This window comes from Mauremys mutica, chromosome 20 (assembly GCF_020497125.1).
Source record: "Mauremys mutica isolate MM-2020 ecotype Southern chromosome 20, ASM2049712v1, whole genome shotgun sequence".
Lineage (NCBI taxonomy): Eukaryota > Metazoa > Chordata > Testudines > Geoemydidae > Mauremys > Mauremys mutica.
The window spans coordinates 15,665,770-15,693,402 of record NC_059091.1 but is presented as its reverse complement, the minus strand read 5'-3'; the positions used below and the strand labels follow the sequence as shown (position 1 = coordinate 15,693,402).

Genomic DNA, 27,633 nt, shown 5'->3' with positions numbered 1-27,633 from the left:
GGGGCTGGTCCCTAGGGCGTGCTACACTGTGAGGCGCCCTGGGAGCATGGGAGAGGCAGGGAGACCTGCCCAGAGTCCCTGGACCAGCAGCACCATTACCTGGAAGCAGAACTTCTCGCCCAGGATGCTGCTGTGCAGCGGGCGGATCACTACGTCCTCGCCGCTCAGATCCAACTCGGCTGCACTTGGTGCAGGCAGCAGGGACTCACGGGAGCCATGCCGGCTTGGCAGCCTGGAGGGAGAAGGAGCCGGTCATGTCCTGCCCAGCCCTCCTGCCAGTCCCAACCCAGTCTCTGCCCACAGCAAGGGGGCCAAGTCCAGAGCCCTTTCTGGAGCAGTGTCACGGAGTGTGGGGGAGTCAGGGCCCTTCACCTCCCATTTCCTGTGATTCACCATGACCCTCAGCCAGCCAGTAAAACAGAAGGTTTATTAGACGACAGGAACACAGTCCCAAGCAGGGCTTGTAGGTACAACCAGGACCCCTCGGCCAGGTCCCTCAGGGGGGCAAGGATTTTAGACCCCAGACTTGGGGTTCCCTGCCTCTTCCCAGCCAACCCAAAACTGAAACCAAAAACCCCTCCAGCAGGCTCTCTCCCCCTCCTTCAGTCCCCCGCTCCCTTTGTCCATTTTGGGCAAAGGTGTTGACTTGCCCCTCCCACCTTCCTGGCTCAGGTTACAGGCGCAGGTACTGTCCCTCACCTAAAGTCATCCCCTGCTCTCCCATACCCCATGTAGACAGTCCCAGTAAAACTAAATAACATTCCCAGGTCAATCCACCCTGCTCCCTACTGCGTCACATCTCTCCCCGCTTCGAGACTGAACTGAGTGGGGTCACTCTGACCAGTGACCTGGGGAAGTTCAGGGCCCCCTCTCCAGGACAACGCATCCACTATCATGTTGGCACTTCCCTTCACATAGACCACGTCCATGTCATAATCCTGCAGCAGCAGGCTCTACCTCAGGAGCTTGGAGTTGACTCCTTTCATCAGGTGTAGCCAGGTCAGGGGAGAGTGGTCGGTGTACACGGTGAAGTGTCGCCCAAACAGATATAGCTCTAGTTTCTTAAGGGCTCACACCATGGCCAGGCATTCCTTCTCGATGGTCGCGTAGTTCTGCTCCCGGGGTAGCAACTTTTTGCTCAGGTACACGATGGAGTGTCTCTCCCCCTTTTCATCCTCCTGCATTAACACCGCCCCCAGTCCTGTGTCTGAGGCGTCGGTGAACACCATAAAGGGCTTGTCAAAGTCTGGGTTTGCCAGAACTGGGCCACTGACCAGATCCTCCTTCAGCACCCGGAGAGCCTCCTGGCACTCCTCGGTCCAGACCACCTTGTCTGGCTTCCCCTTCTTGCATAGTCCAGTGATGGGGGCAGCTATGATGCTAAAGTGGGGCACAAACCTTCGATAGTACCCCGCCATCCCAATAAAGGCCTGGACCTGCTTTTTGGTTTGGGGAGTGGGCCAGTCTCTGATCACCTCCACCTTGGCTGGTTCCGGCTTTAGGCAGCCGCTCCCCACTTGATGGCCCAGGTAGGATACTTCAGCCATCCCCACCTTGCACTTCTCAGCTTTTACAGTCAGCCCCGCCTCCTGGAGCCGGTCCAGCACTTGTTTAGCCTGGGTCCTCCCAGGTCTGGCTAAAGACCCAGATGTTGTCAATATACGCCACAGCAAATCTCTCCATCCCCCGCAGTAGCTGATCCACCAGGCGCTGGAAGGTGGCCAGCGCTCCCTTGAGGCCGAAAGGCAGGGTCAGATACTCATAGAGCCCCAGAGGGGTGATAAAGGCTGATTTCAGCCTGGCATCTGCGTCCAGCGGCACTTGCCAGTAGCCCTTTGTAAGATCCATGGTGGTGAGGTACCGAGCGCCTCCCAGCTTGTCTAGGAGCTCGTCAGGCCTGGGCATGTGACACGGAAGGGGGAGCATCTTATAGTAGGATGTGATCCGGTCTCCACCCGGTGGACAGTCAAATTAGTGCGTCCAAGCTGGTTGGAAAACAGCTGTCGGTACAGATGCAGCATCCCTCTGATCTCAGCTTGCTGGCCAGGGGTTAGCTCGGGGGTCCCCAACGCAGTGCCCGCGGACACCATGGTGCCTGTGGGGGCATCTAAATGCGCCCGTGTCCTGGCCGGCGGTGGAGCATCTGCCAAAATGCGGCCGAATTTCTGCGGCATTTCGGCGGCAACGCCTCTCGATGACGCTGCTTGCCGCCGACAAGTGACATCATCGATAGGTGTTGCCCCCGAATTTCTGTGGCATTTCGGTGGCGACGCCTCTTGATGACGCCCCTTGCTGCCGACAAGCGACATCATTGAGAAGCGTTGCCGCCAAAATGCCGCAGAAATTCAGCAGCATTTCAGCGGATGCTCCACCGCCGCAAAGGTCCTTCATCTGGCGCCCGCCAGACAGAAAGGTTGGGGACCACTGGGTTAGCTGATCAGAGAGGGGAATTGTTTCCAGGGCGGAGCCAGCCCCTGTATCATGGAATAGATCTACTAAAGGGTCGGCTCCCTGCTCCTCCCAATGTCCACACACAGCCAACACTACATTCCCCCTGTCATAATATGGCTTCATCATATTGACATGGTACACCCGGCGGTGATGTGCCAGGTTAGACAGCTCCACCACATAGTTTACCTCATTTAGCTGCTTGACAACTTTGAAGGGACTTTCCCAGGCAGCCTGTAGTTTGTTTTTCCTCATGGGGATGAGAACCATCACCTGATCCCCGGTGGTGTAGGCGCGGGCCTGTGCCGTGCGGTCATATCAGACTCTCCCTGGCCAGGCCTATGAGCTCAGCCAGTCTTTCTCAGAAGGTCAGGACATACTCCACCACGGATTCTCCATCGGGAGTGGCCTTCCCCTCCCATTCATCTCTCATCAGGTCCAGGGGCCCCCTTACCCTCCTGCCACATAACAGTTCGAAAGGTGAAAACCCAGTAGACTCCTGGGGTACTTCCCTGTACACGAACAGCAGGTGAGGTAAGTACTTGTCCCAGTCCTGCAGGTGCTGGTTCATAAAGGTTTTCAGCATCATCTTTAGCGTTCCGTTGAACTTCTCCACCAGCCCGTTGGATTGGGGGTGGTATGCTGAGGCCCAGGTGTGCCGGACCCCTCATTTTTCCCACAAGCACCGGAGCAGGGCTGACATGAAGTTGGACCCTAGGTTGGTCAAGACTTCCTTGGGGAACCCCACTCGGCTGAAAATGGTCAGCAGCTCATCCGCCACAGTGTGTGCTTCAATGGAAGCTAAGGGCACTGCCTCGGGGTAGTGGGTGGCGAATCTACCACCACCAAAATGTATTTCTTCCTCGACTGGGTCGTCTTACTGAGAAGTCCCACTATGTTCATAGCCACCTTCTGGAAAGGTTCCTCTTTGATGGGCAAAGGTCTCAAAGCCGCTTTCCCCTTGTCCCAGGCCTTCCCCACCCTCTGACAGGGTTCACAAGATCGGCAATACTGTTGGACCATAGTAAAGACCCCTGGCCAATAAAAGTTCTGTAGCAGCCTCTGCCTGGTGTGCCGGAATCCCTGGTGCCCTGCGAGAGGGATGTCATGGGCCAGGTACAGTAACTTGCAGTGAAACTTCTGGGGGACCACCAGCTGCCTCCTGCTCCCCCATGACTCCATTTTCCCTGGGGGAGCCCATTCTCGGTATAGGAATACCTTCTCCCACAGGAACCTCTCCTGGCAACCTCTCCCCATGGTATGTACTGCACTGAGGTCGGCCAGGTCCCTTAGCTTCTGCAAGGAGGGATCTTTCTGCAACTCGGCCTGAAACTCAGCAACTGGGGAAGGGATGTGGACCCTTTCGCTGGCTGGGTCTGAAGCTGCAGCCTCCCTGAGCTGTGTCCCTGGGCACTCCTTCCCCTCTGGGGTAGGATCCTGCACCTTGGGCTAGGTACCCTCCCTGAGGTCAGGGCGTAGTGCTCCTCGCCGGCTCTGGCTTCGGGTCACGACCAGGGCACCCTGGGGGTTGCTTGGTCAGTCCTCCAGGTCCCCCACCATTAACACCTCAGTGGGCAAAATTCCTTGGGGCCCTCCTTAGCCCCCCATTTCAGGTGTACTCTCACCATGGGCACCTTGAATGGGGTCCTGCCCACCCATGTCAGGGTCAGGTAGGTGTTGGGCATCACCCGATCTGGAGCTACCACCTCGGTCCGGGCCAGCGTCACCTCAGTGCCCATATCCCAGTATCCACACCCCTAGTGTGCCAGAACTTCTCGAGGTCACCACCTCTCTGCCAGGGTCGAGCGGCAGACTCGTCTGCCCCGGGGGACCGTGTTACGGCAAAAGTCCTTCTTGCTGGTCACACACTCCCAGGGGTTAATCACCCCCTGAAACCATCCCTCGCTGACTCTTCAGCACGCCTGGTTCCTGTCAATCCCCCTTCATTTTACTGCTCCCCAGCCACTTACTGCAGGAAGCGCTGTCCACGGGGTGCACTAGATCCCACCTCTACCACCAGTTGTCACAGAATGTGGGGGAGTCGGGGCCCTGCACCCCCCACTTCCTGTGATTCACCGTGACTCTCAGCCAGCCAGTGAAACAGAAGGTTTAATAGATGACAGAAAAACAGTCCCAAGCAGGGCTTGTAGGTACAACCAGGATCCCTCAGCCAGGTCCCTCAGGGGGGCAAGGATCTTAGACCCCAGACTTGGGGTTCCCTGCCTCTTCCCAGCCAGCCCCAAACTGAAACCAAAAACCCCTCCAGCAGGCTCTCTCCCCCTCCTTCTCTCCCCTTCTCCCTTTGTCCAGTTTCCCAGGCAAAGGTGTTGACTCGCCCCACCTCCCGTCCTGGCTCAGGTATTGTCCCTCACTTAAAGTCATCCCCTGCTCTCCCATCCCCCATGCAGACAGTCCCAGTAAAACTAAATGACGTTCCCAGGTCAATCCACCCCGCTCCCTACTGCATCACAAGCAGTGATCAGCATTTGCCCATGCCCGCTGCTTCCCTGCTGGAGATACCAGCTTCCTGGTGCCCAGAGCACTGGGGTGGCCTAGGGGCAAGGGGGTTCTGGTGTCGTGGATAAATGCTACACAGGATCCTTTGGCACCGCTGTAACCAGCTCCTTGCTGTGGGGAGTGATTCCACCCATCTGCCTAGGCCCCGGCCTCGGGGGGCGGGGGGGCACACACTTGCAGCAGGGCCCCTGGGGGACACAGGGATGGCCTGCCCTAGACCTGGGAAGGGAGGAGGCTGCAGGGTGGGAGATCTTCCCAGGGGCATCCACACTTTCAGTCCTGTCTGGGGGGTAACTCCCAGTACCCTGCACACCGGGGGCTGCTGTTCTACTGAACCCTATACAGGTTGTTACACTGCCCTCACAACCAGGGCATCTGATCACCCTCACTGGTCTCCTTGTAGGGGTGCCCAAGGGCTTTGCTCAGAGGAGGCACGCTCCCCAAACTCCCCAGATCCTAGGGCCTTGGCCAAGCAGGGGAAGATGGGGCTGAGGCTTCTTGCTCTCATGCCAGGGGCAGCGGCGGTGTACCTGTCGCCATCCGTAAGAGGCGCTGTTTGGGAGTCGGGCTTGGATGCAGTCCGGCCCTTGCGTTCTCTTAGCCTCTTCCATATCAGCCCCTAAGACGAGGAATAGCCAATAGTAACAAGGCTCTCATGCCACTCAGCCAGCGCTGGGGGTGGGGGGGTGGGAGGGAGAAGAGCTACCCCGATAGCTAGGGGAGGGGACTGGACAAGGGCTGTGAGCCCAAGACAATGCTGGGGGGCCAGAGAGGCAGGAGTTAGTCAACCAGACCAGCTGGGCACCTGGTATTCTGCATGGCCGCTGGGCTCAAGGTGCAGGTCTCTGTGTGCTCTATGGGCATGTGTGAGCGTCCTTCAGTGTCCCCAGGGAGATGTGTGAGCGTCTCTGGGATCTGTGTCCCTCTCCGGAGTTATGTCCCTGGGTTATGACACCTGGGGCCTGTCCCGTCTCCCATTCCCCTGGGTCAGGGCAAGATTCTTGTCCTAGCTCAGCAGCTGGGATTTTCTTACCTTCACGTTACTGAACTGGGAGCCGGTTGACAAGTCGCTCTCAGTGCCTCTTCCTGGGGCCCGAGGGCTGGGTGAGCTCTTCCCCTCAGAGGAGAGATCTATAAGAATCAGCCACACTCAGCAAGAGATCCCAGCCCTCTGGGGGGGGGTCAGCTGGGGTAGGGAACTGGAGAAGGGCTGTGAGCCCAGTGTGACGTTGCAGTCTATATGGTTTTATAAAAATATGTTAATGTGTGAATATAATGTAACTGGAATATGAAATATAACTCTGAGGGCCTATCGTAATTATGCAAATGTGGGCCATTAATGGTGGTTTGGAATCTTGATGACTCCCATTAACCAGGACAATTGTCTTCAGCTGGCTAAAGAGAGAGCCTCTCCACCCCCACCCCACCCCCAGGATGCCTGAGAGAAAACTGGAAAAAAAGGCAATGACTGCAAAGGGTGTGAGTGATTGCTGGACCCAGGCTAAAAGGAGATTAGTCTGTAAAAGGGAGCATTCTGGAACTGGTGAGGATCTTATCTGTATTCAGTTTGATTAGACATAGATTTGTGCGTTTTATTTTATTTTGATTGGTGACTTACTTTGTTCTGTCTGTTACTACTTGGAACCACTTAAATCCTACTTACTGTATTTAATAAAATCACTTTTTACTTATTAATTAACCCAGAGTATGTATTAATACCTGGGAGAGCAAACAACTGTGCATGTCTCTCTATCAGTGTTATGGAGGGTGAACAATTTATGCGTTTACCCTGTATAAAGTTTATACAGGGTAAAACGGATTTATTTGTGTTTAGACCCCACTGGGAGTTGGGCATCTGAGTGTTAAAGACAGGAACACTTCTGTTAGCTGCTTTCAGGTAAACCTGCAGCTTTGGGGCAAGTAATTCAGACCCTGGGTCTGTGTTGAAGCAGACGGGTGTGTCTGGCTCAGCAAGACAGGGTGCTGGAGTCCTGAGCTGGCAGGGAAAGCAGGAGCAGAGGTAATCTTGGCACATTGGGTGGAAGCTCACAAGAGGGTTTCTGTGATCCAACCCGTCATACCCAGGACAGTGCTGGGGAGGCAGAGAGGCAGAAGGGAGTCAACCGAACCAGCTGGGTACCTGGGAGAGGGGCCCTGGGAGCCTGAATGGCCACTGGACTTGGGAATGTCACTGTGCAGGACTCCCCCCAGCTCTTCCAGTGCCCCTCTGTCCTGGTCCACAGTCCCCTGGTATCCCAGCCGGTGCGCCTCAGTCCCAACCCACAGCCCCTGCCATCCCAGCTGAGGGCTTCCCCTGCAGCTCTGCTAATGCCGCTTGGGCCCAATGCATAGACCCCTGCTATCTCAGCCCTGCCCTCTCCCCCTCCCACCCTCCCTACTGCTCTTCTTGTGCCTCTCAGGCTATGGCTACACTTGCACTTCAAAGCGCTGCCACGGCAGCGCTTTGAAGCGCTAAGTGTAGTCAAAGTGCCAGCGCTGGGAGAGAGCTCTCCCAGCGCTGTCCATACTCCACCTCCCTGTGGGGAATAACGTACAGCGCTGGGAGCCGCGCTCCCAGCGCTGGGGCTTTGACCACACTGGCGCTTTGCAGCGCCGCAATTTGCAGCGCTGGAGAGGGTGTGTTTTCACACCCTGCTGCAGCGCTGCAAATTTGCAAGTGTAGCCATGGCCCTCAGTCTTGAGCTCTCAATTGTCATGCTGGATCAGAGACGATGGAATTCTCCCACCACTGACCCTGGCCAGCACCAGATGTTCCCGAGGAAGGTACAGAGCTCCCCTTCGTGGCCAACTCTGGAATAATTGGCCTGTAGGGGGCGTTTGTCCCCAAACCGGCCCTTACGGGGAAGCTCAGGGGACCAGGACAGGAGGGTTTGATCTCTTCTGCCTTTCTCGGTGACTGTTCTGGCTCTGAGCTTCCCCTGGCCCCTGCTCCGCTTGGCACCTTCCCCAGCAGCCCTGGCCTGCACTGCTCCCCTCTCATGCAGAATTGATTCCCAGGATCCCTGGAGCTGCCCGTGCGATGCTGGGACTGAGAAGGCTAATGCCAGTGTATAGACAGAGCAGTCGAGGAGCAGCAGGCCAGGAGCCGGACCTAGTCTCCAGTGATGGGCTCCCTGGTGCCGGATCCAGCAGTAAGACTCCCTGCTGCTCCTCGATAGCTTTGTCTGTACCAGGGGTGTGCAAACTTTTTGGTTTGAGGGCCACACCAGGGAATAGAAATTGTATGGCAGGCCATGAATGCTCACAAAATTGGTGTTGGGGTTCAGGAGGGGTTGAAAACGCTGGTTGGGGGTGCAGGCTCTGGGGTGGGGCTGGGGATGAGGAGTTTGGGGTGTAGGAGTGTGCTCTGGGCTGCAAGCAAGGGGTTTGGAGAGTGGGAGGAGGATGAGGGCTGGGGCAGGGGTGCAGGAAGGGGTGCAGGTTCCAGCTGGGGGTGCTGGCTCTGGGGTGGGGCTGGGGATGAGAGATTTGGGGTGCAGGAGGGTGCTCCAGGCTGTGATCAAGGGGTTTGGAGAGTTGGAGGAGGATGAGGGCTGGGGCAGGGTGTTGGGGCGAGGGGAGAGGCTCAGGGGTGCAGGCTCCTGGAAGCAGTGGCATGTCCCTTTTCTGGCTCCTACAAATGGAGCGGCCCCCAACTCTGCTAGTGCTGGAGCAGGACCATGCGGCTGCTTCTGGGAGCCCCGCGTGGTGCGGCCCCTGACCCTGCGCCCCAGAGCAGGGCCATGCCACAGTTTCTGGGAGCTGAGTGATGTGGCCTCCGACTCGGTGCCCCGGCTGGAGCAGGTCCAAGCCGCGCTGTGCAGCCCCCAAACTGACACCCCATTTGGAGCGCCGGAGCTGGGCACGTCCCATACTCTGCTCCCCAGCAGGAGCTTGGGGACCGGCTTAAAATGGATCCGGCCCGTGGGCCATAGTTTGCTCACCCCTGCTCTATACCCTGGCATTAGCCCTCTCAGTCCCAGTATTGCACGGGCAGCTCCTGGGCACTCGTGACCCCCTAAGTCCATTCCAGTCGCTGCTCTCCAGGATGCAGCCCACCCCACCCCAGCAATGGGACCTGTATCCCCCTAGGGGACGTGCAGTTCCTGCCCTGGGGACATAGTGAGGCCCTTGCTATGCAGGGGAGAGCAGGGGGCTCAGGGCAGGGGGTTGGGGTGCAGGAGGGGTTCAGGGGGTGGGCTCCCTGCCTGCCCTGCCCTGCCCCCGTGCTGCCCCAGGAAGTGGACGGAACCTGGGAGAAAGTGGGCACAGGGGTCTGTGTTGCTGTTGCTTCGGGCACTGCCCCCAGCAGCTCTCATTGGCTGGGAACGGGGAACCACGGCCAATGGGAGCTGCTGGGGGCAGTGCCTGAAGCAAGAGCAACACACAGACCCCTGTGTCCCCTCTTCCCCACGTTCCAGCCACTTCCTCAAGTGGCGTGGGGTCAGGGCAGGCAGGGAAGCCTGCCCTTCCCCCGGTGTGCGTAGGGCCAGAGGCGCTCTAGGTAAACACTGGGGGAGGGTGGGGGGCCTGTGAGGAGCTTACGGGCAGCAGAAAATAACTCCACAGGCCGCGTGTTTGAGACCTCTGGCATAGGGTGACCAGATGTCCTGATTTTATAGGGACAGTCCCAATTTTTGGATCTTTTTCTTATAGGCTCCTATTACCTCCCAACTTCTGTCCCAATTTTTAACATTTGCTGTCTGGTCACCCTAGCCATGTCTGATCCAGGGCTGGAGCCTCCCATAGGGGGGCAGGGATGGGGTTACCGCTCCCCCTGGAGGGGATCAAACCCCCACCAGTCCCAGTTCCTGCCCCCACCCCCATTAGTCAAGCTGCTCTGGGAGGAAGTGGGAGGTGCAGAGCCAGCCGCAGGGACAGGAAGAGGCTCAGCACAGAGCACCAGCCCCTGAGTGCTCAGAAAGTGTCACCGGGGCTCAGCCACCCTCTGCAGATGGCCCCATCCCAGATCTGGATGTCCTTGGGGGGAGCAGAGGGAGAGCAGGCACTCGGGGGCAGCGCTGAGGAGGGGATCGGACCCCTGGAATGGGGAGGGTGTGATGTGGGAAGAGGAGCCCAGGGAGGGGGGAAGGCAGAGTGTGGGGAAGTTAATCACTGCGGAGAGCTGGGCAAGGCAATGAGTGGGGGAGCTGACCCCCAGGGGTTGGGCAGGGCAGGGTGGGGGTTGTTATAAAGGGCAGGGTGTGCGGGAGCTGACCCCCTGGGGCAGAGCTGGGCTGGGCAGGGGGCGCGGGAGCTGACCCCACTGGGGGCTGGGCAGAGCAGGGTGTGGGGGAGTTGGGCCCCTGGGAGGGGAGAGCAAGGTGTGGGGGAGCTGACCCCCGGGGGGGGGGGTTGGGCAGGGCAGAGGGTTGGGGAGCTGACCCCCTGGAGGGGGTTGGGCAGGACAGGGGGCGCGGGAGCTGACCCCACTGGGGGCTGGGCAGGGCGGGGTGTGGGGGAGCTGGCACCCAAGAGGCAAGACAAGACGGTGTGGGGAGCAGATGGTACCCAGCCCCTTCTCAGAGCAAGGGATGGGGGTTCTTAAAGGGTCAGCACCAAATTTAAAAGTCATCTGAGTTCCCAGCACTTGGTAGGACTCTGGGTACAATCATGTGTCCTATTCTGTCACGTGGCCCCTTTGGACCAGCAGTGCCATCCACTGGTGGGTGGTGTCACTGCCCAGCTTTCAGGTACTAGCCCTGTGCTGCAATATCTGGGCTGTGTGTGCTCCAGGGAAGGGGGTTCACACAGGCACTAACTCAGAGGTAGGCAAACTACAGTGGTCTGCGGGATTGTCCTGTCCGGCCCTTGAGCTCGAGGCTAGCCCCCAGCCCATCCCCTGTTGTCCTCCTTCCCCGCAGCCTCAGCTTGCCGTGCCGCCAGCGCTCTGGGCGGTAGGGCTGCGAGCTCCTGCCAGCCTGCCCTGGTGCTCTAGACTGCTCGGCAGCATGGCTGGCTCCGGCTGGGCGGCCCAGCTGACAGTCCTGCTGCTGTGAGTGGCCTGGTAAAGGGGTGGGGAGCGGGGGGGGGGGGGGTTTGGATAAGGGGCAGGGGATCCTGGGAGGCAGTCAGAGGACAGGGAACAGGGGGCAATTGGATTGGTGTGGGAGTCCTGGGGGGGTCTGTCAGGGGGTGGGGGTGTGAATAGGGGTTGGGGCAGTCAGGGGACAGGGAGCAGGGGGGTTAGATGGGGGTGGGGTACCAGGGGGTAGTTAGGGATGGGGGATCCCGGGAGGGGGTGGTCAGGGAACAAGGAGCAGGGGGGTTGGATGGGTTGGGGGTTCTGAGGGGGCAGCCAGGGGGCTGGAAGTGAGAGGGGGCGGATAGGGGGCAGGGACCAGGCTGTTTGGGGAGGCAAAGCCTTCCCTACCCAGCCCTCCATACAGTTTCGGAACCCTGATGTGGCCCTCAGGCCAAAAAGTTTGCTCACTCCTGCACTAACTGCTGAATTTGGGGTTCGTATGGGTGAGATGAGACCCAGCCACATCTGGCAGGTGCCCAAAGCTTGGTGCCATCATAGACAGTAGGGAAACAGGGAGGGAGGGTCAAGTGACTTTCCGAGGGTCCCCCAGAAAGTCTGGCCAAGCCAGGGATAAAACCCAGCTGGCTGAGCACTTCTCTCCACCCTCTGGCCCACTCTGCCCCTGGCTGGACCCCAATGCACCTCCGGCTCCAGGCAGTCTCTGCTTCCCACCACCTGTGGGGCCCCACCTGTCTCTCCGGAGCTGAGCCGCCTGGGACTAGTGCAGAAGCCCAGCCAGTCTCAGCCAGGTGCGGGTGGGGGGAACAGTGTCGGGGGCTTGGCTGGGCCTCTCCAGGCAAGTGCATCGTGAGGGAGCCTGGCCAGGGCAGGCCCTGGCTGATCGCGTCACTCTCGAGTGCCAGAGCAATTCCCTACCTCGGGACCAGCCCTGGTTGCACTGCCATCTCAGCCCGGCAGACAAATTGCCTTCCAGCAGAGCAGGTGACTGCGGCTGGGAGGCAGGGCATGGGGGAGTGGGTTTCTGAGGTGTGGAGGGGATGGGCTGTTAGGGTCTGGGGAAAATGTGTGTTGGGGCACTAGGGAGTGGGGGTTCTGTGGGGAGTGCTGGGCAGTTGTGGTGGGGCTGTGGGCAGGGGGGCGCTGTGCATAGTGGGTCCAGGGGGACTCTGGCCATAGGGAGTTGGGGGTGGTGGTGTTGGGGGGGGAGCTGTGTGGCACAGCATGGCCTGCCCCTGAGGGGGAGGGGCATGCTGGCAGCACACAGCCAAGTGCAACTGCCAATTTGTAAATAGTGGCCTCGCACTGGGCTGGGCTGCCATGTACCACCGCCTCCATGGGGGCCCACAAATATGTTTGGCACTGGCAGGGCCAATCCTATCCATTTGGGTGCCTTACACAGTGGGGCCCCAGACCTCCCACCCGGGTCTGGGAGGCAGGAGCTTTGGGGGGCCCCACAGGCCCAGAGTGGCCCAAGGGATTAGTGGGGGCCGGGAGCAGCCTGCTCCACTTCCCTTGCCCCAGCCCCAGCCGTGTCACTCGAGGGAGGAGGCTTGGGCGAAGGGATCCCGCCCCATACTCACCAGCAGCAGCAGCGGGAAGCGGAGCAGCCCGGCCCCAGCCCACTCTACTCCACCAGCTCCCAGTCACAGCACTCCATTTCCCACTGCCAGTGAGAGCTGGGGGCGGTCCTTTCCCTAACCTGAGCGACATGGCTGGAGCCGTGTCTCTCCGCTTCCCGCCGCCGGTGAGTGTGAGAGGAGATCCTTTCCCCGCACTCACCGGCGATGGGAAGCGGAGCGCCACGCCTGGGAGCTGGTGGAGTAGAGAGGGCTGGGGCCAGGTTGCTCCGCTTCCCGCCGCTGCCGGTGAGTGCGGGGTTGCTGGGAGAAGTGGGGGTGGGCCAGGGGCAGAGCGAGGGAAGGGTAAGAGGCAGGGCCGAGGGAGTTGTTCGGGGCCCCACACACCCCTAGGGATAGCCCTTCCCCTTGGGGTGTGCGGCCAAGGGCTAGTGCTATTTGCCAGGGCTGGTGCTGCCGTGTATGCAGCATGCAGTTGCCTAGGGCACCATGAAATTTGGGGCAATTTGGTGCCCCAGATTTCATGGTGCCCTACGCAGCTGCGTATGCCTAAGGACAGCCCTGGATGCCGGGCCCACAAAAGATTAATCCGGGCCTGCCTGACTTCTAGACTGTGCCGCCTTCTGGTCGCAATGCAATCATCACAGCTGCAAAACCAATAAAACCAGTCTCTGCTCCTATTAGTAATAAAAAACCCACGTGCCCCCAGTCCCCCACCTGCCAAGTACCCTGGCACTGCATCCTGCCTGTGGATACAGTGGAGCTATCCCTGCCCCTGTAATGCAGCTACCTTTGGGGTAGAGCCCAGCAGCTGCCAAACAGCATCTTTTGCCCCATGATGTCTCTCCAACAGGCTGTTCTGAGCTCAGTGGAGGGACAAAGGACCAATTCCCAAACTGAACCACTGGAGTGGATACCCTCCCTGCCCCTGCACCCCCACCCAGCTGGCGTGCTCCCTTTCAGGCCAAACTCAGTCCCAGCAGGAGCATCTGTGGCTGGCAGGGGGAGGCGCCTAGTGCCCCTGCTCCCAGCGCCATGGAGGTGCTGGGGTGCCCATAGAGGGCAAGCTGGGTGGGGCTGCCCTGACTCACCTCTCCGCGTGGCACAGAGCAGCCAGCACCACGAACCCATCGCTCCAGCTGATCCCTGGGCTGGGGCGTCTCCCCCATCAGCGCCCAGGCAGCTGGGAGCCCTGGGGGGTGGGGAGGGGAAGGAAACAGCCTGGCCCTATCTCTCAAGATCAGCACACACAGCACAGAGGAAGCCATGACACACCCGAGACATCTCTGCTCAGAGCGCTTCCTCCCCAGAGCTGCATCCGCACAGCCCACAGCAGCATGGCTCACACACAGCACTGGGTAGGGGCCTATGGGTGGCATGTGTGTGTGCATGTATGTGAGAGTGCACGTGTAAGCATACACGTGTGAGTATGTGATTGTACCCGTGTATGAGTATGAGTGTGCATATAGGAGTGTGTGCGTATGAATGCATGCATGCACTTGTGTGTGTGTACATGTTGTCAGTGTGCATGGCACTGTGTCAGGGCTCACTCACCGGTGTCCCTCCTGCTGCTCAGGGACGGATGAGCATTGGTCTCCGAAATGGAGCTGCCAGTTCTGTTCCGGCTCTTGTACAAAACCTGGGAGTTAGGAGCAGAGCCTAAAACATCAGCAACTGACTGACCCATTCCTCCACTGGGCCTCCCTCCCTCTCCCCCTCCCACTCCCTGTCAACCCCCTCCTTCTGCCGGCCCCTCTCCTTCTCTGCCAACCCCATGGCCTCCATCCCTCCACTGGACCTCCGTCCCTCCCCACGACCCCCATCCCCTCTGTTGGGCCTCCCTCCCTACTGCTCCCATTTCCTGCACCTAGCCTCCCTCCCCACAGCCCCCATCCCCTCCACCCGGCGTCCTTCCCTCCCTGCCACCTCTATCCCCTCCGTCCGGCCTCCCTTCCTCCCTCCCCATGGCCCCCATCCCCTCTGCTGGGCCTCCCTCTCTACCAGTCCTATCCCCTGCACCTGGCCTCCCTCCCCACGGCCTCCATAGGCCTCCCTCCCACCCTGACAATCCCATCCCCTCTGCCTGGCCTCCCTCCCCGCAGTCTCCATCCCTCCACCTGGCCTCTCTCCCTCCCCACGGCCTCCATCCCTCTACCCAGTCTCCATCCCTCCCTGACACCCCCATCCCCTCCATCCAGCCTCCTTCCCTGCCACCTGCCCAGCCTCTCTATTCCCCATGCCTCGCTCACCCCTCCATTGCTCACCCCTCCATTCCCCACACCTATCCTTGCCCAAGCCCAGAGGGTCTGCAAGGCTGTGCCCGCTCCCAGTGGTGCCTCTCCAGCAGAGCAGAGTCTCCCCACACCAGCCCTCCTGGGCAGTGGCTGCTGTGGGGCAGCTTCAGGCATTGGGTCCTCCCCGCTCCTGACCCCTGGTGCCAATTCCACCCCGACAATACACAGGCCCAAGAAGCTACCCCAGCCTCCAGCAGAGGGTTCAGGAACTGGCTCAGCCCAAGGGCAGCAAGTTCAGCCCCCAAGGGAGCCCTTGGTAGACTCTAAAGCTGCCCGGTAGGGACCCCTGGGGCTGGAGCAGGGTGAGGAGCCCTCAACAGATCCAGAGTCCAGTTGGGAGCACAGTGACCAATGGGGTGCAATGCTGGGAGCGACATCCCTGCCCCTACCACAGGCCCCTCACCTCCTTGTCCCCTTTCCCCCACCCAGGCCTGTCACCTCCTTGTCCCCATTCCACGCCCTCCCCCCACAAGCCCCTCACCTCCTTTCCCCATCATCCTCCAGGCCCTTCATCTCCTCATTTGCATCCTCTTGTCCCACCCCTCAAGCCCCACCCCTCCTTTCCTCATCCTCCCCTTTATTCCCCCCAGGCCCCTCACCTCCTCATCCCTGGCCATCAGCACCAGCTGTCCATCCACCAGGGAGAAGTTCGAGACATCCCAGACAGGGACCTCGGGGGATGGGGCCAGCGGAATCTGCTGCACGGGGCGCACGCCATCTGGGGGGAGAGAGGCAGCTCGTCAGGAGGGTGACACCTGGCCTCAGGGATCAGATCCCCCCACATCTCCTGACTCCTCTCCACACCTCCGCCTCTATCCATCTCCCCGCTCCTGTCCATCCTTTCCTTTCCCCCTCTCTTTACTTTTCCCCTGTTCCACTCTTCCACCTCCCTTCTGCTGTTCAGGTGTTTATACCATGCCCATCACCGTGGGATCTGGACAGTGCTGCAGTCAGGCTCTGGGCCTGGATCCCCGCTATGCTGCACTATGTGTGAGCGGCTGCCCCTGATATAAGAGGCTGGCCTGGCTGTGGGCCCATGGACCCCATCACACCATGCCACACTCTGGGTCTGCCCCTCTGCCCCCGGTGAGTTGTGGGTCTGTGTCCATCCCCTTTGGGCTGCATGCAGGCTCTGGCAGTGGCACTCTCTCTATAGATCAGCCTCACAGTTCAGCTCCAGGGGACCTGGGGGACTTGTGGCAATTGGTAAGCCAGGTTATTGGTGGGTCAGGCAGGCCCAGTGTTCACCAGCAGTTAGGGCCTTTGGATGGCACTGGGGCAGGTGCTGCCCAGGTCCTGGGAGTCGGAGCTTTCCTGGGCACCTCCCTCTGCATTCATGCTCCCAGCTGGCTGGGCTGCCCCTGCTCCCAGCAGCAGGGTCAGGAGCAAGCAGCCCAAGTCTGGGCTGGGATGGAATAGAGGGGGTGGGGACCAGGCCCCTCCTGTCCCCTGGAGGGGCTCCTGCCTGCACTTGTGTATTGCAGGCGTGGGCTGCCAGGGCATGGAGCCGGTTACACTGGAATTGGTGGCGGGGGATGGGGATGGGCAGCTGCAGGTTGTTGGACACCTGCCGAGCCCAGCTCAGAGCCCGGAACACACCCACTCTAGTTTCTTCACACAGGGTGGTGCCCGGCAGAACCAGCCACGCTGCACATTTAAAATACCACTGCAGCCTGCTCAAAGGGGATCCCTAATGCCGAGTGTGGACCCACAGAGTCTATGCTAGCTGTGAGCCAGTCTCTTGGAGGAACTCCATCTGGGTGCCAGACCCTCTTTCTCCAGGGCAGGCCACTCAGCCTCACTGACTCCTGAGACTGAACCGCTGGGCTTCAGCCCTCCTTCTTCTCCCCGGGAACTCTGCTCTGTGAGTCCAGCTGAGAGAGACTTGTACACGCTTCAGGAATTAATGCCCCTCACCCCATAGTTACAGTGACACACAGCGCTGTCAAAACAGTCAGGTTTATTAGTCACCTAGAACTCAGCATGGGAAGACCTTAGGTCAGCACAGAGCAGTGATGGTTAAAGCACAGACCATTCTGGTTAGCCCAGATCCCAGCCAAGCTGAAGTGAACAGCCTCTGATTGTCTCTCAGGCTGTCTACACTGCACTTTTGTCGATAAAACTTTTATCGGTCAGGGGTGTGAAAACGACGAAAAGCACCAGTATCTTCCACCAACTAAGCTACCTCCGCTTGTTGGGGGTGGTTTTATTTTGCCAGCAGGAGAGCTCTTTCCTGCCAGCAGAGAGCGTCTACGTGGGAGACCTTTGTGCCGCTGTAAGGTACGCAGTGTAGACATAGCCTTAGTCTGACCTCCTTGGTCAGTTCCCAGGTGAGAGTCCAGCTTCCACCAGAAGCCAACATTTATCCAGGACCACCGGGGGGGGGCAAGTGGGGCAATTTGCCCCAGGCCCCACAGGGGCCCCCATGAGAGTTTTTCGGGGCCCCTGGAGTGGGGTCCTTCACTCGCTCTGGGGGCCCCGGAAAACTCTCGCGGGGCCCAGGCCCCTGGAGCTTCTTCTGCTCTGGGTCTTTGGCGACAATTCGGCAGCGGGGGGTCCTTCCGCTCTGAGACCCACCGCTGAAGTGCCCTGAAGACCCACAGCGGGAGGTCCTTTCGCCCAGGGACCCGCTGCTGAAGTGCTGGGTCTTCGGCAGCAATTCGGCGGTGGGGGGGCCTCTGGGCGGCCCTGCATTTATCCCCTACCTCAGACTTTCCCAGTCCTCTGTTCTCAGGTGGGGGAAGGAGGGCAGTCTGGTCTGTGCTCACCTTCCCTGCTGAGAGCGTGGATCATTGGAGCTGGCATTGTCTCTCTGGGACACCCTGTTGATCTGGGTCAGATTCAACTGGTTCCTTAATTACTCTATTCATTCCACCCAGACAGGAAGGTAACACACACACCTATGTCTCTTAGCCTTCCCTGAGAGCAAACTTAGGCCATGTCTACACTATGAAGTTTTGTCGACAAAAGTTATACCACTTTAATTAAACTGCTGTTGCGTGTTCACATTAATCCTTGTGTCTGCAGAGCGCATCCACATTAGCAGCTCTTGCATCGACACAGAGAGCAGTAGCTATCCCACTGTGCAACTGGCTGCAAGGTGCTTTGGGAAAGATTTGCAATGCCTCATGGGGCAGGTGTGCAGTGTCACATGATGCAGGTTTCTCAATCCCATCCTTCCATAGGCATCCTACTGGATTGCCAGCCGTCTTTTCAACTGAAGTGTATGTGTGGGGGAGGAGGGGAGAATGTGTTATAGAGAGTGAGGGGGGAGGAGGAAGACAGAAACAGTGTGTGTGTTGGGGAAGAGCATCTAGGCATGCTGTCTCTTTAAGTTCTGACAGCAGCCTGAGCAACCAATCCTGGGGGAGGGGACACCCTCCCACATCAGTCCCTGGCTCTGCACAGCACAGCAATCTCCCCACACCTAGCAACAGCAGCCGCCTGCTCTGCCTGCCTGCTGATTCCACATTAATGGTTCTGTGACTCCCTCTGAGTTCTCCCACAGGCATAGGCGTCAGGTTTGTATAATTTTTGGTGGTGCCCCCCCCACCCTGCTCTTGCCCTGTAAGCTGATATAAAATGAAGCTACAACGCGTCAGCACCACAAGATTACAAGGGTCAATTAAAAGTGGAAAGTCAGAAGCAGCACTTGCCTGCTTCAATATACGGTATTATATTTTGTTGCACCTGTTGTGACAAAGTGGGAATGTTCTCAATGTTTTCTCTGAATACTGTGTGGGTGCCTCAGTTTCCCCTGCAAGGTGCCAACTGACGGTGTGGGGGACAAAAAAATCAGGTGGCCTCCTTGTCCAGAAGAGACACAAAGGCTAGAGGAGGGAGTGTCAGTTTGGAGCTGGCTGGGGAAATGGGGAGAGGCCCAGAACTTGGGTCTAGGCTCCCCACCCTCCAAGATGGACCTGACTGAGGGGTCCTGTTTTCTGTACCTACAAGCTCTGTTTTAGACTGTGATCCTGTTGTCTAATAAACCTTCTGTTTTACCGGCTGGCTGAGAGTCATGTCTGACTGCAGAGTTGGGGTGCAGGGACCTCTGGTTGCCCCAGGACCTGCCTGGGCACACTCGCTGCGGAAAGCGCACAGTGTGGAAGGGCTTGCTGAATGCTCCGAGGTCAGACCCAGGAAGGTGTAAGCTTCTTGCCCTGGAGACAGTACGCTCAGAGAGAGGAGGCTCCCACAGAGTCCTGACTGGCTTTGTATGGAGTAGTTCCAAAGCATCCCAGCATCCCCTTCCACACCATGCGCTTCCCGGAAGTCCGCACAGGCACTGACACTCTCTCCTCTGGCCTTTGTCTCTTTTCCAGGCATTAGGAGGCCACCTGATCTCTATGTTCTCCAACATCTTCAGTTGGCACCTTGCAGGAGTGTGGCCCAGGCCATTAGTTGCCCGGAGACAGGGTTTCAGCCATTCTCTGTGCAGACAGCATCACACTGGCACTCTAGGACTCTTCAACAATCACCTACCCTTATCCCACCATCTAGATCCTTGAGAAATGCATAGGGGAAACTGAGGCACCCACACAGTATTCAGAGAAAACATTAAGAACATTCCCACTTTGTAACACCTGTATACTTTAAAGGGTGTAAAATAATCAAGTATTGTGCTAAACACAATGATACTCCAAACTGACCACCAAATTTAAGTTGCACGTTTTTCCCCTCAAGTGAGGGCTCTGGGGTGGGGCTGGGGATGAGGAGTTCACAGTGCAGGAGGGTGCTCAGGGTTGGGATGCTGGGGGCGTAGGCTCTGGGGTGGGGCAGGGCTGGGGATAAGGAACTTGGGATGCAGACAGGCTTCCCCAGGGCTAGGGCCAGAGAGGACTCCCCACCCTTACTGGCAGCAGCAAGCTCCAGGGGAGGGACCCCTCCTCTCCCCTCCTCCCCCCCGCAGCACACTCACTCTGCACCACGGTCACTGCACATGCTCCTAGGGACTCTCTCAGGTCCAGAAAGCCCACTCGCCTCCCCTATGGTGGGTACTGGGGGGGATTTGCCATCACGTGTGGCCTCCCCTGCTGCTGCCCCTCACCATAGCCTCACTGGGGATGGGGGATGGGACTGCCCCTTGCCTAGCATGGGGCAGGAGTGGGGACTGCAGGGTGGTGGCTGAGGTGGGGGGGTAGGGTGTTACAAATTCCCACAAGCCCCAGCTGCTCAGGTCTAGGAAGCTCCCCTCCTCCATCTCCTCTGTGGTGGGTGGGTGCTGGGGAGCGGGGGGGGGGTGTGTGTGAAACTGCCAGCACATGTTGCTTCCTTCCTCCCCTGTTGCAGCCTGCTGCCCCTCACCCTTGTCTCACTGGGGATGGGGCTGCCCCTTGCCCAGCATTGGGCAGGAGTGGGGGCTGCAGGGGGAGGGGGTGGATCACAGGGTCAAACCTCACCGAAGCCCCAGCAGCTGCTCAGGTAAGTGAGGTCCACCCCAGATGTCCATCTCCTGGCCGGAAGTCCCCTTGGCGTCTCCTCCATGTGGCCCAGAGAGCTCCCAAGCATGTGTGCCTCCCCCACCCCCCTCCTCTCTCCCTCTTCCCCTCCCCCAGTGCTCCAAGAGGCTGCCGTCCGCTGATCTCTATAGCCTTAGGCAGAAGCAGCACAAGCAAGGGAGAGAGGCACCGGCTGTTTTCTTTCAGGCAGGGAAGCTCCGAGGCAGGGGAGGGCCCACTCCAGGCAGGGCCAGGGGAGAAACCCAGCTCCAAATATTGGTGGAGCTCAGCCCTTAGCCTTGAATATTCGTGGTGCTCGAGCACCTTGAGCCCATATAACCTGCCGCCCCTGCCCACAGCCTCCTCAAGCAGCTCTGTGAGCTCTCCAGGCCGAGGAATGTCAAAACTTCTGGGAGCTTTGAAAGGGGAGGGGCGCATACCTGCCCACCCAGTGGCTGAGATCAAAACAGTCAGCAGAGCGGTCACGATAGGCATTGTGGGATACTGGGGGAGGCCAGTTATATCTACACCAGTGGTCACCAACCTGTAGATCGCAATTGACTGGTTGATCCTGGAGCCTCTGACAGTCGATCGCAATCTCCAGTTGCTAAAAGTCCAGCAGTACAGAGGGGCTAAGGCAGGCTTCCTGCCTGCCCTGGCCCCGCATCACTCTCAGAAGCGTCCAGCACGCCCCTGCGGCCCTGGGAGGGGCAGGGGTCTCTGCACACTGCTCCTGCCTGTAAGCACACCCCTGCAGCTCCCGTTGGCCGGGAATGGATAACTGCTGCCAATGGGAGCTGCAGGGGCAGTGCCTGCAGGGATGGGCACCGTGCGGAGCCATGTGTCCCCTCGGGGGCGGCAGGGGCATGCTGGCTGCTTCCAGGTGTGGTATGGGGCCAGGACAGGCAGGGAGCCTACCTTAGCACTGCTGTGCTGCAAACCAGGAGCTGCCCGAGGTAAGTGCCACCCAGCGGGAGCTTGCACCCCTCACACATCCCAAACCCCAGCTCTGAGCCCCCTGCCAGAGCCAGCACCCCATACCCCCTCCTACACCCCAACACTCTGCCCCAGCCTGGAGCCCCCTCCTGCACCCCAACCCCCTGCCCCAGTCTCAGCCTGGAACCTCCTCCCACGCTCCAAACCCCTCAGCCCTAACCCAGAGCCCACACTCCCTCCCACACCCCAACCCCCTGCCCCAGCCCAATGAAAGTGAGTGAGGGTGGGGGAGAGCAAGCGACAGAGGGAAGATGGAGTGAGCGGGGTGGCACCTCGGGGAAGGGGCGTGGTAGATTCTGGGTTGAACTTAAATTCAAAAAGTGATCTTGTGCGTAAAAAGGTTGGAGACCACTGGTCTACACTGACGCTTTTGCCTCAATAAGCTCTGTGCCTCTCGTCAAGGTTGTTTTATTTTGTCATCAAAACAGCAGAGTTTTGCTGCCAAAAGTAGCTTTCTAGTGTGTACAGCTCCACTGTTTTGTCGGCAAAAGCTACCTTTTGCTGATAAAACTGTTTAATGTAAACAAGTCCTTTTTCCCAACTCTGGGTAGCCATGGGTCCCCAACATATAGGGGAAACTGAGGCACACACAGGCTTCATACAAAATATTACGATTCCCATTTTCTCACAGGCAGGCAGTGGTCCACAGAGTACAGTTCCAGGCAAGATCTTCCCTCACTGAGACTTGATCAGGCCTGATTCCCCCTCCTGAGGCTCCTGCCAAAGTTTTTTTTGGGGGGGGGGAGGGGGCTGGTGGAAATAAATAATAATAACTATAACCTAGCTCTTATCTAGTTCATTTCATCTGTAGATCTCAGCGATCAGTATTCCTATCCCCATTTAACAGGCACAGAAGAAGGCAAAGATACTTGCCCCAAACCACCCAACAGCCCAGTGGCAGGACTGGGAATAGAGGCCAGGTCTCCTGAGTTCCAGCCCTGTGCTCTATTCACTAGGCCACACTATCTCCCAGCAAACACATAAAGCAAAGAGCCTATAAACCCCTGGGGGTGTAAATGTGTTCCGTTCCCCACAGAGTGTTACAACTCCTCTTTGTGCCTGGTCATTGTGGAGGGAGGGAGGAGATTAACCACGAGTGCCAGGACTGGCATGAAATAAAATCAGGGCAGATGTGTGCTGACTATCAGGACGGCCTCCTGGCAGTGGAGGATGCGGCTGTGGGAAGGAGTGGGGAGGGTGCCCTGTTGCCAGCCAAGCCAATGTACAATGGTGCACATGGTGGCTTTGCCATAGCAGGCAAGGAGCAGTGAGGTCTATCCTCACTGCAGGTGCAATGTGCCTGCCCTTACTAGGAGAGCCCTGTGGCAGGGGAGAGCTCGGGGCCTCCCTGCTGGGACCTGGATCTCTCCTGATCCTGTCCTAGGGAAGGTTTCCTTTGAGCTGGGGGCACTGTGCCACCCGTGCAAGGCCAGCTCTCAATGCATAGCGAGACGGCCTCACCAACAAAGCCACAAGGGCCGTGAGCCACACATGTTGCGTGCCTTCCTGCACACCAGCAGCCCGAGCCCCACAAGGCGCAGGGCACCCAGCAAGGGGTGGAATTTCCAAACAGCCCCGCCCCCAGCAGCTTCCACGCAGACTGACAGAGCGATCCCCTCTCCCCACACAGATGAGGAGGCACATGACTGGCCAGAGGAGGCCTCACCCTCACCTCAGTCCTGGCCTGGTCACAAAGAGGAACAAGGCTTGAGAAATCGCAGCGCAGTGCACCATGGAGATGCCCTTCCCCACCACACTGGCCAGGCCAGGCCCCTTTCTGGGCTTCTGGCTCAGGCCTCAGGCAGAAGGAGTCTCAAAACATGCAAGACTGAGCGCTGGCCCCAGTACTCTCCCCTCCCCCCACCGCCAACCAAGGACAGCCACCAAGGCCATGCTCCCTGTGATTTCCCAGCCGGCCTCTCCCTGCTGTGGATGTGGGAGGCAGAGAGAGCAGGGCTCAGAGGAAGCAGGGACAGAACTTCTAGGGCACAGAGCTTGCTGGAGGGGCGGGCCTGGAGATTTCTGTGCAAGAAAACTGTCGGCTGCTGTTTGTTCTGCTGTGGTCAGGGAAACTGGACTATGTGTAAATAAAAAAATCCCACTAAGAATATGCTGACTAGGAGCAACGACTACTCCCCCTAACGGAAGCAACCTTGCAAAGTTCCAGCTATTTGCAAATTGCTCAGGTCAAAGGGGAACAGCATGGGTCCATGCCCATCACTAATATCCATACAAGGGGACACGACAGAGCTAGGCAGAATGGCCCCAACACAACATGGAACCTGCCATCTTGTGCTACAGACCTTGAGCTCAGCCCAGCCAGTCCGGGAATCCTGACATCGGTTTAGCTGGCTGAGCTGGCAGGACTCCCATCACCCACTCTATGCATGTGCAGCCCTGGAGAGTCAGCCTTGGCCTTTCTGTGACCAGGACTTGCTGAGTGTCCATCCCCAGAGCTACAGTTCTCTCCAAAGACCCTGCCGCCCATTCCCCCATCCCCAGGGGCTTAGCTGTGGTGTCCTGGCCAAGTCCCCTCTTCAGTTGCCCCAGTGTTCCAAAACAAGGATTCATCTCCATGTCCCATCCAAAGCTGTTGTGTAGTGTGGCTGAGTGGTGTTAAGCAGCTGCTGCATCCCACCCCTGAGATGGCTGCATTTCAATGGTGAGGGCAGTGAGTTCTCTTGGTGTGTTTAGCACTTGGGGATGTGCTCTGGTGGATGGTGCTCTAGAAACACTTGCTAGGTGTATCCGGAGGATGGAGGTGTCTGACACTGTGAGGCCCCCTGACTAAACGGAATTGTATGCCTGCCGTTTTTAGCTGCCCGGGTCTCAGGATTAGTCAGTCCCCGCTGTCTCTCGGTTGTGAGATGATTCACACAAGACACAAATGGCTCCTAACCTTCAGATCAGCCTTTTCTGGAGCACCAGCAGAGTCCTGAAGTGCCATGCAAATAGGTCATGGCCTTGTCTGAGTTCCTGCAGGCCCCAGGAGAGCAGCTCTTCAGTCCTGTCTGAGCCTCGTCAGGCCCTAGGAGAGCAAATCCCCAGCCCTCTCTGAGCCTCACTGGGCACCAGGACAGTGGATCCCCAGTCCTGTCTGTACTGTGCAGGGGCCCCAGGAAAGCAGCTCTAGGAGCTGCAGCCCACATAGTATTCAGCATCCTCCCTTCTCTGCAAATCCCTGCTGCCCACCTGAACCCTCCCTTCCCTCAAGGGCTGTGCAGCGAGACGTCCCCACATCACAGGCTGATCCCAGGGAATGCGAGTTCATGGCCTGAGTTGGGGCTGGGGATGCCTGAAGAGATGTCAGCAGGGCAGGCAGGAGCAGCCCTAAAGGGCTCCACTCATTGGGGGCAGGGACAGGCCACAAGCGACACATGCAGGGCCCTTCTTCCATAGAACCCTTGTTCCATAGGAAGAACAGCTCAATTCCACTGATGCAGGGGTGGGAGGGGAGATTCGCTGGAGGAGAAGGTGCTGGGCAGGCAGTGGGGGGCATGCCCCATGCCAGGCATGCTGCAGGCCTCATGCTGGGAGGAAGGGCAAGAGCTCCCAGGAGTGCTGGGGGCACATGAAGGGGAACTGCTGCCAGGTGGTGACTGTGGCAGGGGACAGGACCAGCTCTAGGCACCAGCAAACCAAGCACGTGCTTGGGGCGGCACAATTACAGGGCGGCATTCCAGGAGGTGTTTTTTTTTTTTGCTTTGGCAGTTGCACTCTTGGAGGTGTTTTTGGTTTTTTTTTTGCTTGGGGTGGCAAAACACCAAGAGCCGGCCCTGGCAGGGGGTGGGGTTGGGGCTGCTGTGACACCGCTATGCCTTCAGCTAGGGGGGCTGCTGTGCCATCGCACTGTACTTTGTGAGACGCTATGCGGGGGTGGCAGCGCTGATTTCATAGCTATCTTACTTTGCAAGTCTGTCCACAGGGACTGGGACTACCTGCCTGTATGGACTCCATGGGGATTGGGACTGCCTGCCGATATGGACTCCACAGGGACTGAGCTGGGACCCGCTCATCCCCCTGTATGGACTCCATGGGGACCGGGACCAGGCCCACCTGCCCGTATGTGGACCGGGACTGCCCGCCGACATGGACTCCACTCGGCGGATTTGAATTAAATCAAATTGAATTAAATTGAATTAAATCATGATTTAAATCACTAGTCAGGAAGACTCGATTTAATCATGGATTTCTACATAAAAGTGTATTCTTGTTGGTTGTTATAACCTTAATACAGGGGCTGGCAAACTTTTTGGCCTGAGGGCCACATTGGGTTTCCAAAATTGTGTGGAAGGTTGCTTAGGGGTGGCACATTTTCTTTTTCTTATAGCCAACGCCCCCTATCTGACTCCCCCATTTCTCGACCTCTCATGGCCCCCCCCGGGACTCCTGCCCCATCCTGTCCCCTGACACCCTCCCTGGGAATCCTGCCCCATTCATACACACACTCCGCTCCCTGTCCCCTGACCGCCCCCGGACCTCCTTGTCCCCTGACTGTCCCCCGCCGCCCCATCCAACCCCCCCTCCTTCCTGACTGCCCCCCCCCCAGGACCTCTGCCCCCATGTTCCCCGCCCTCTGACCGCCCCAACCCCATCCACACCACTGCCCCCTGACTACCACTCTGAACTCCCCTGCCGCCTTACTGCGCTGCCTGGAGCATCGGTGGCTGGTGGTGCTACAGCTACGCCACCTGGAGCACCAGGACAGGCAGCCACGCCACCGTGCAACACAGAGCACCGGGGCAGCACAGAGCATGCGGCTCTGCAGCTGCACTGCCCCAGGAGCTTGCAGCCCCACCACCCAGAGCGTTGCACTGGCGGTGCAGTGAGCTAAGGCTGCGGGGGAGTAGGAACAGCAGGGGAGGGGCCAAGGGCTCAGGGGCCAGGCAGGAGGGTCCCGCAGGCCAGATGTGGCCCACAGCCCATAGTTTGCCCACCTCTGCCTTAGTACATATTCTTCACAGGTAGAGGAACTTCATTAAAATATTCCCAAACTGGGTCTCTTTTATGGCCTGCTGCCATGATAGGTTTTCCCTTCTAGTGAGAGAATGGTATGGTAGATCTCAAATCAATGAAGGCTACACTCAGAAAGACCTCAAGACTTCTGGAATATGCTGCTCAAACAGTTTCACTTTTGTTTCTACTGCCTGTCCCTCCCCTTGTCAAATTTATCTCCAGATTTATTCTCCATGTCCAGATCTATACCGCCACCAACAATCTTCTATTCATTGAACTTTTTGAAACTTTGCACTTTTAGAGAGAGGTAAGGGATTGACTTTGTGTAAACAAATTTGCAGAGGGACAATAGGGTTGAGGTCTGTTGTTTCTCACCTCTATACATTATTTATTTATTTAATTTAAAAACATTTTTGCTGTTAATAAGCATGTTATGTCTGGAGACACAAATCCAAAGTTTGAGAATTGCAAAACTAAGCATCTCTGATGGTATCTTCTAGACTGAGCACTGAGTCCCATTGGGTAGATAGAAAGATTAACCTAAATACACACAGAAGCCCCTGGAACCTATAAGCTTGGGTCCTTAATCCATTAACTATTGGAACTCATTTACAAAACTTTTCTAAAACATTACATGAATATATTGTCTCATACTATAGTATTAGAATTTATAATCCTTATTCCACTATGAGATATCTTTGAGCTATAATGTATCTTAATTAAAACTATTTTTAGATAGGTTTTTTCCTCAAAAAGCATTTTATAAAAAAAAATCTGGTTTAAATAAAAAAAAATCTGTTTTTTTTTTTTAAAATTTAATGGATTTTTATCTACTCTGACTCCACTGGTATGGGCCGGGGCCCTCTTGCCCACCTGTATGGACTCCAGAGGAACCAGGAATGGGCCTGCCTACCCATATGGATTCCACAGGGACTGGCCTAGGGCCTGCCTGCCTGTGGATTCCATAGTGATTGGGCCAACACGCCTGTATGGACTCCACAGGGACTGGGTCTAACTGCCTTTCTGGTTTAGCATGATGGTTTCTGCTCATTGATTCTCACTGCCCCTGAGCTGGAGCAAAGCAAACGAGAATCAGCCTGTGTGATGTAGTAGGGACTGTCTGTGTGGGGGATGGGAGAGCCGGGGATGACTTTAGGTGAGGGACAGGACCTGAGCCTGTAACCTGAGCCAGGGAGGAGGGAGGTGTGTCAGCACCTTTGCCCTGGAAGCCGGACAAAGGAAGGGGCCTGCTGGAGGGAGTTAGTTCAGTTTCAGTTTTGGGCTGGATGGTTGGAATTCAGGGAATCTCAAGCTGGGAACTAAGCTTCCTGAACCCCAGAAGGTCTTGATTGAGGGGTCCTGGTTGTGCCCACAAGCTCTGCTGTAGCCTGCATTCCTGTTGTCCAATAAACCTTCTGTTT

At 57.8% G+C, this 27,633-nt stretch overlaps 1 protein-coding gene across 3 annotated transcripts in view; it reads right to left on the bottom strand.

Annotated features, from left to right (window-relative positions):
* The window catches only part of RASAL3 (RAS protein activator like 3), a 73,914-nt gene that overhangs the window by 24,440 nt on the left and 21,841 nt on the right, over positions 1-27,633 (bottom strand). Inside the window, exons 1-6 of one of the 3 annotated variants that reach the window (XM_044994976.1) lie at positions 22,929-23,704; positions 15,422-15,540; positions 14,083-14,167; positions 5,999-6,096; positions 5,496-5,584; positions 100-232 (exon numbers count right to left, since the gene is read on the bottom strand). In XM_044994976.1, the coding sequence (XP_044850911.1) occupies positions 100-232; positions 5,496-5,584; positions 5,999-6,096; positions 14,083-14,167; positions 15,422-15,439 (423 nt within the window). In that variant the 5' untranslated portion in view covers positions 15,440-15,540; positions 22,929-23,704. Of the gene's footprint in view, positions 1-99; positions 233-5,495; positions 5,585-5,998; positions 6,097-14,082; positions 14,168-15,421; positions 15,541-20,804; positions 20,951-22,928; positions 23,705-27,633 lie in introns of those variants that run through there. The other 2 variants (XM_044994975.1, XM_044994974.1) reach the window with 2 other exon arrangements.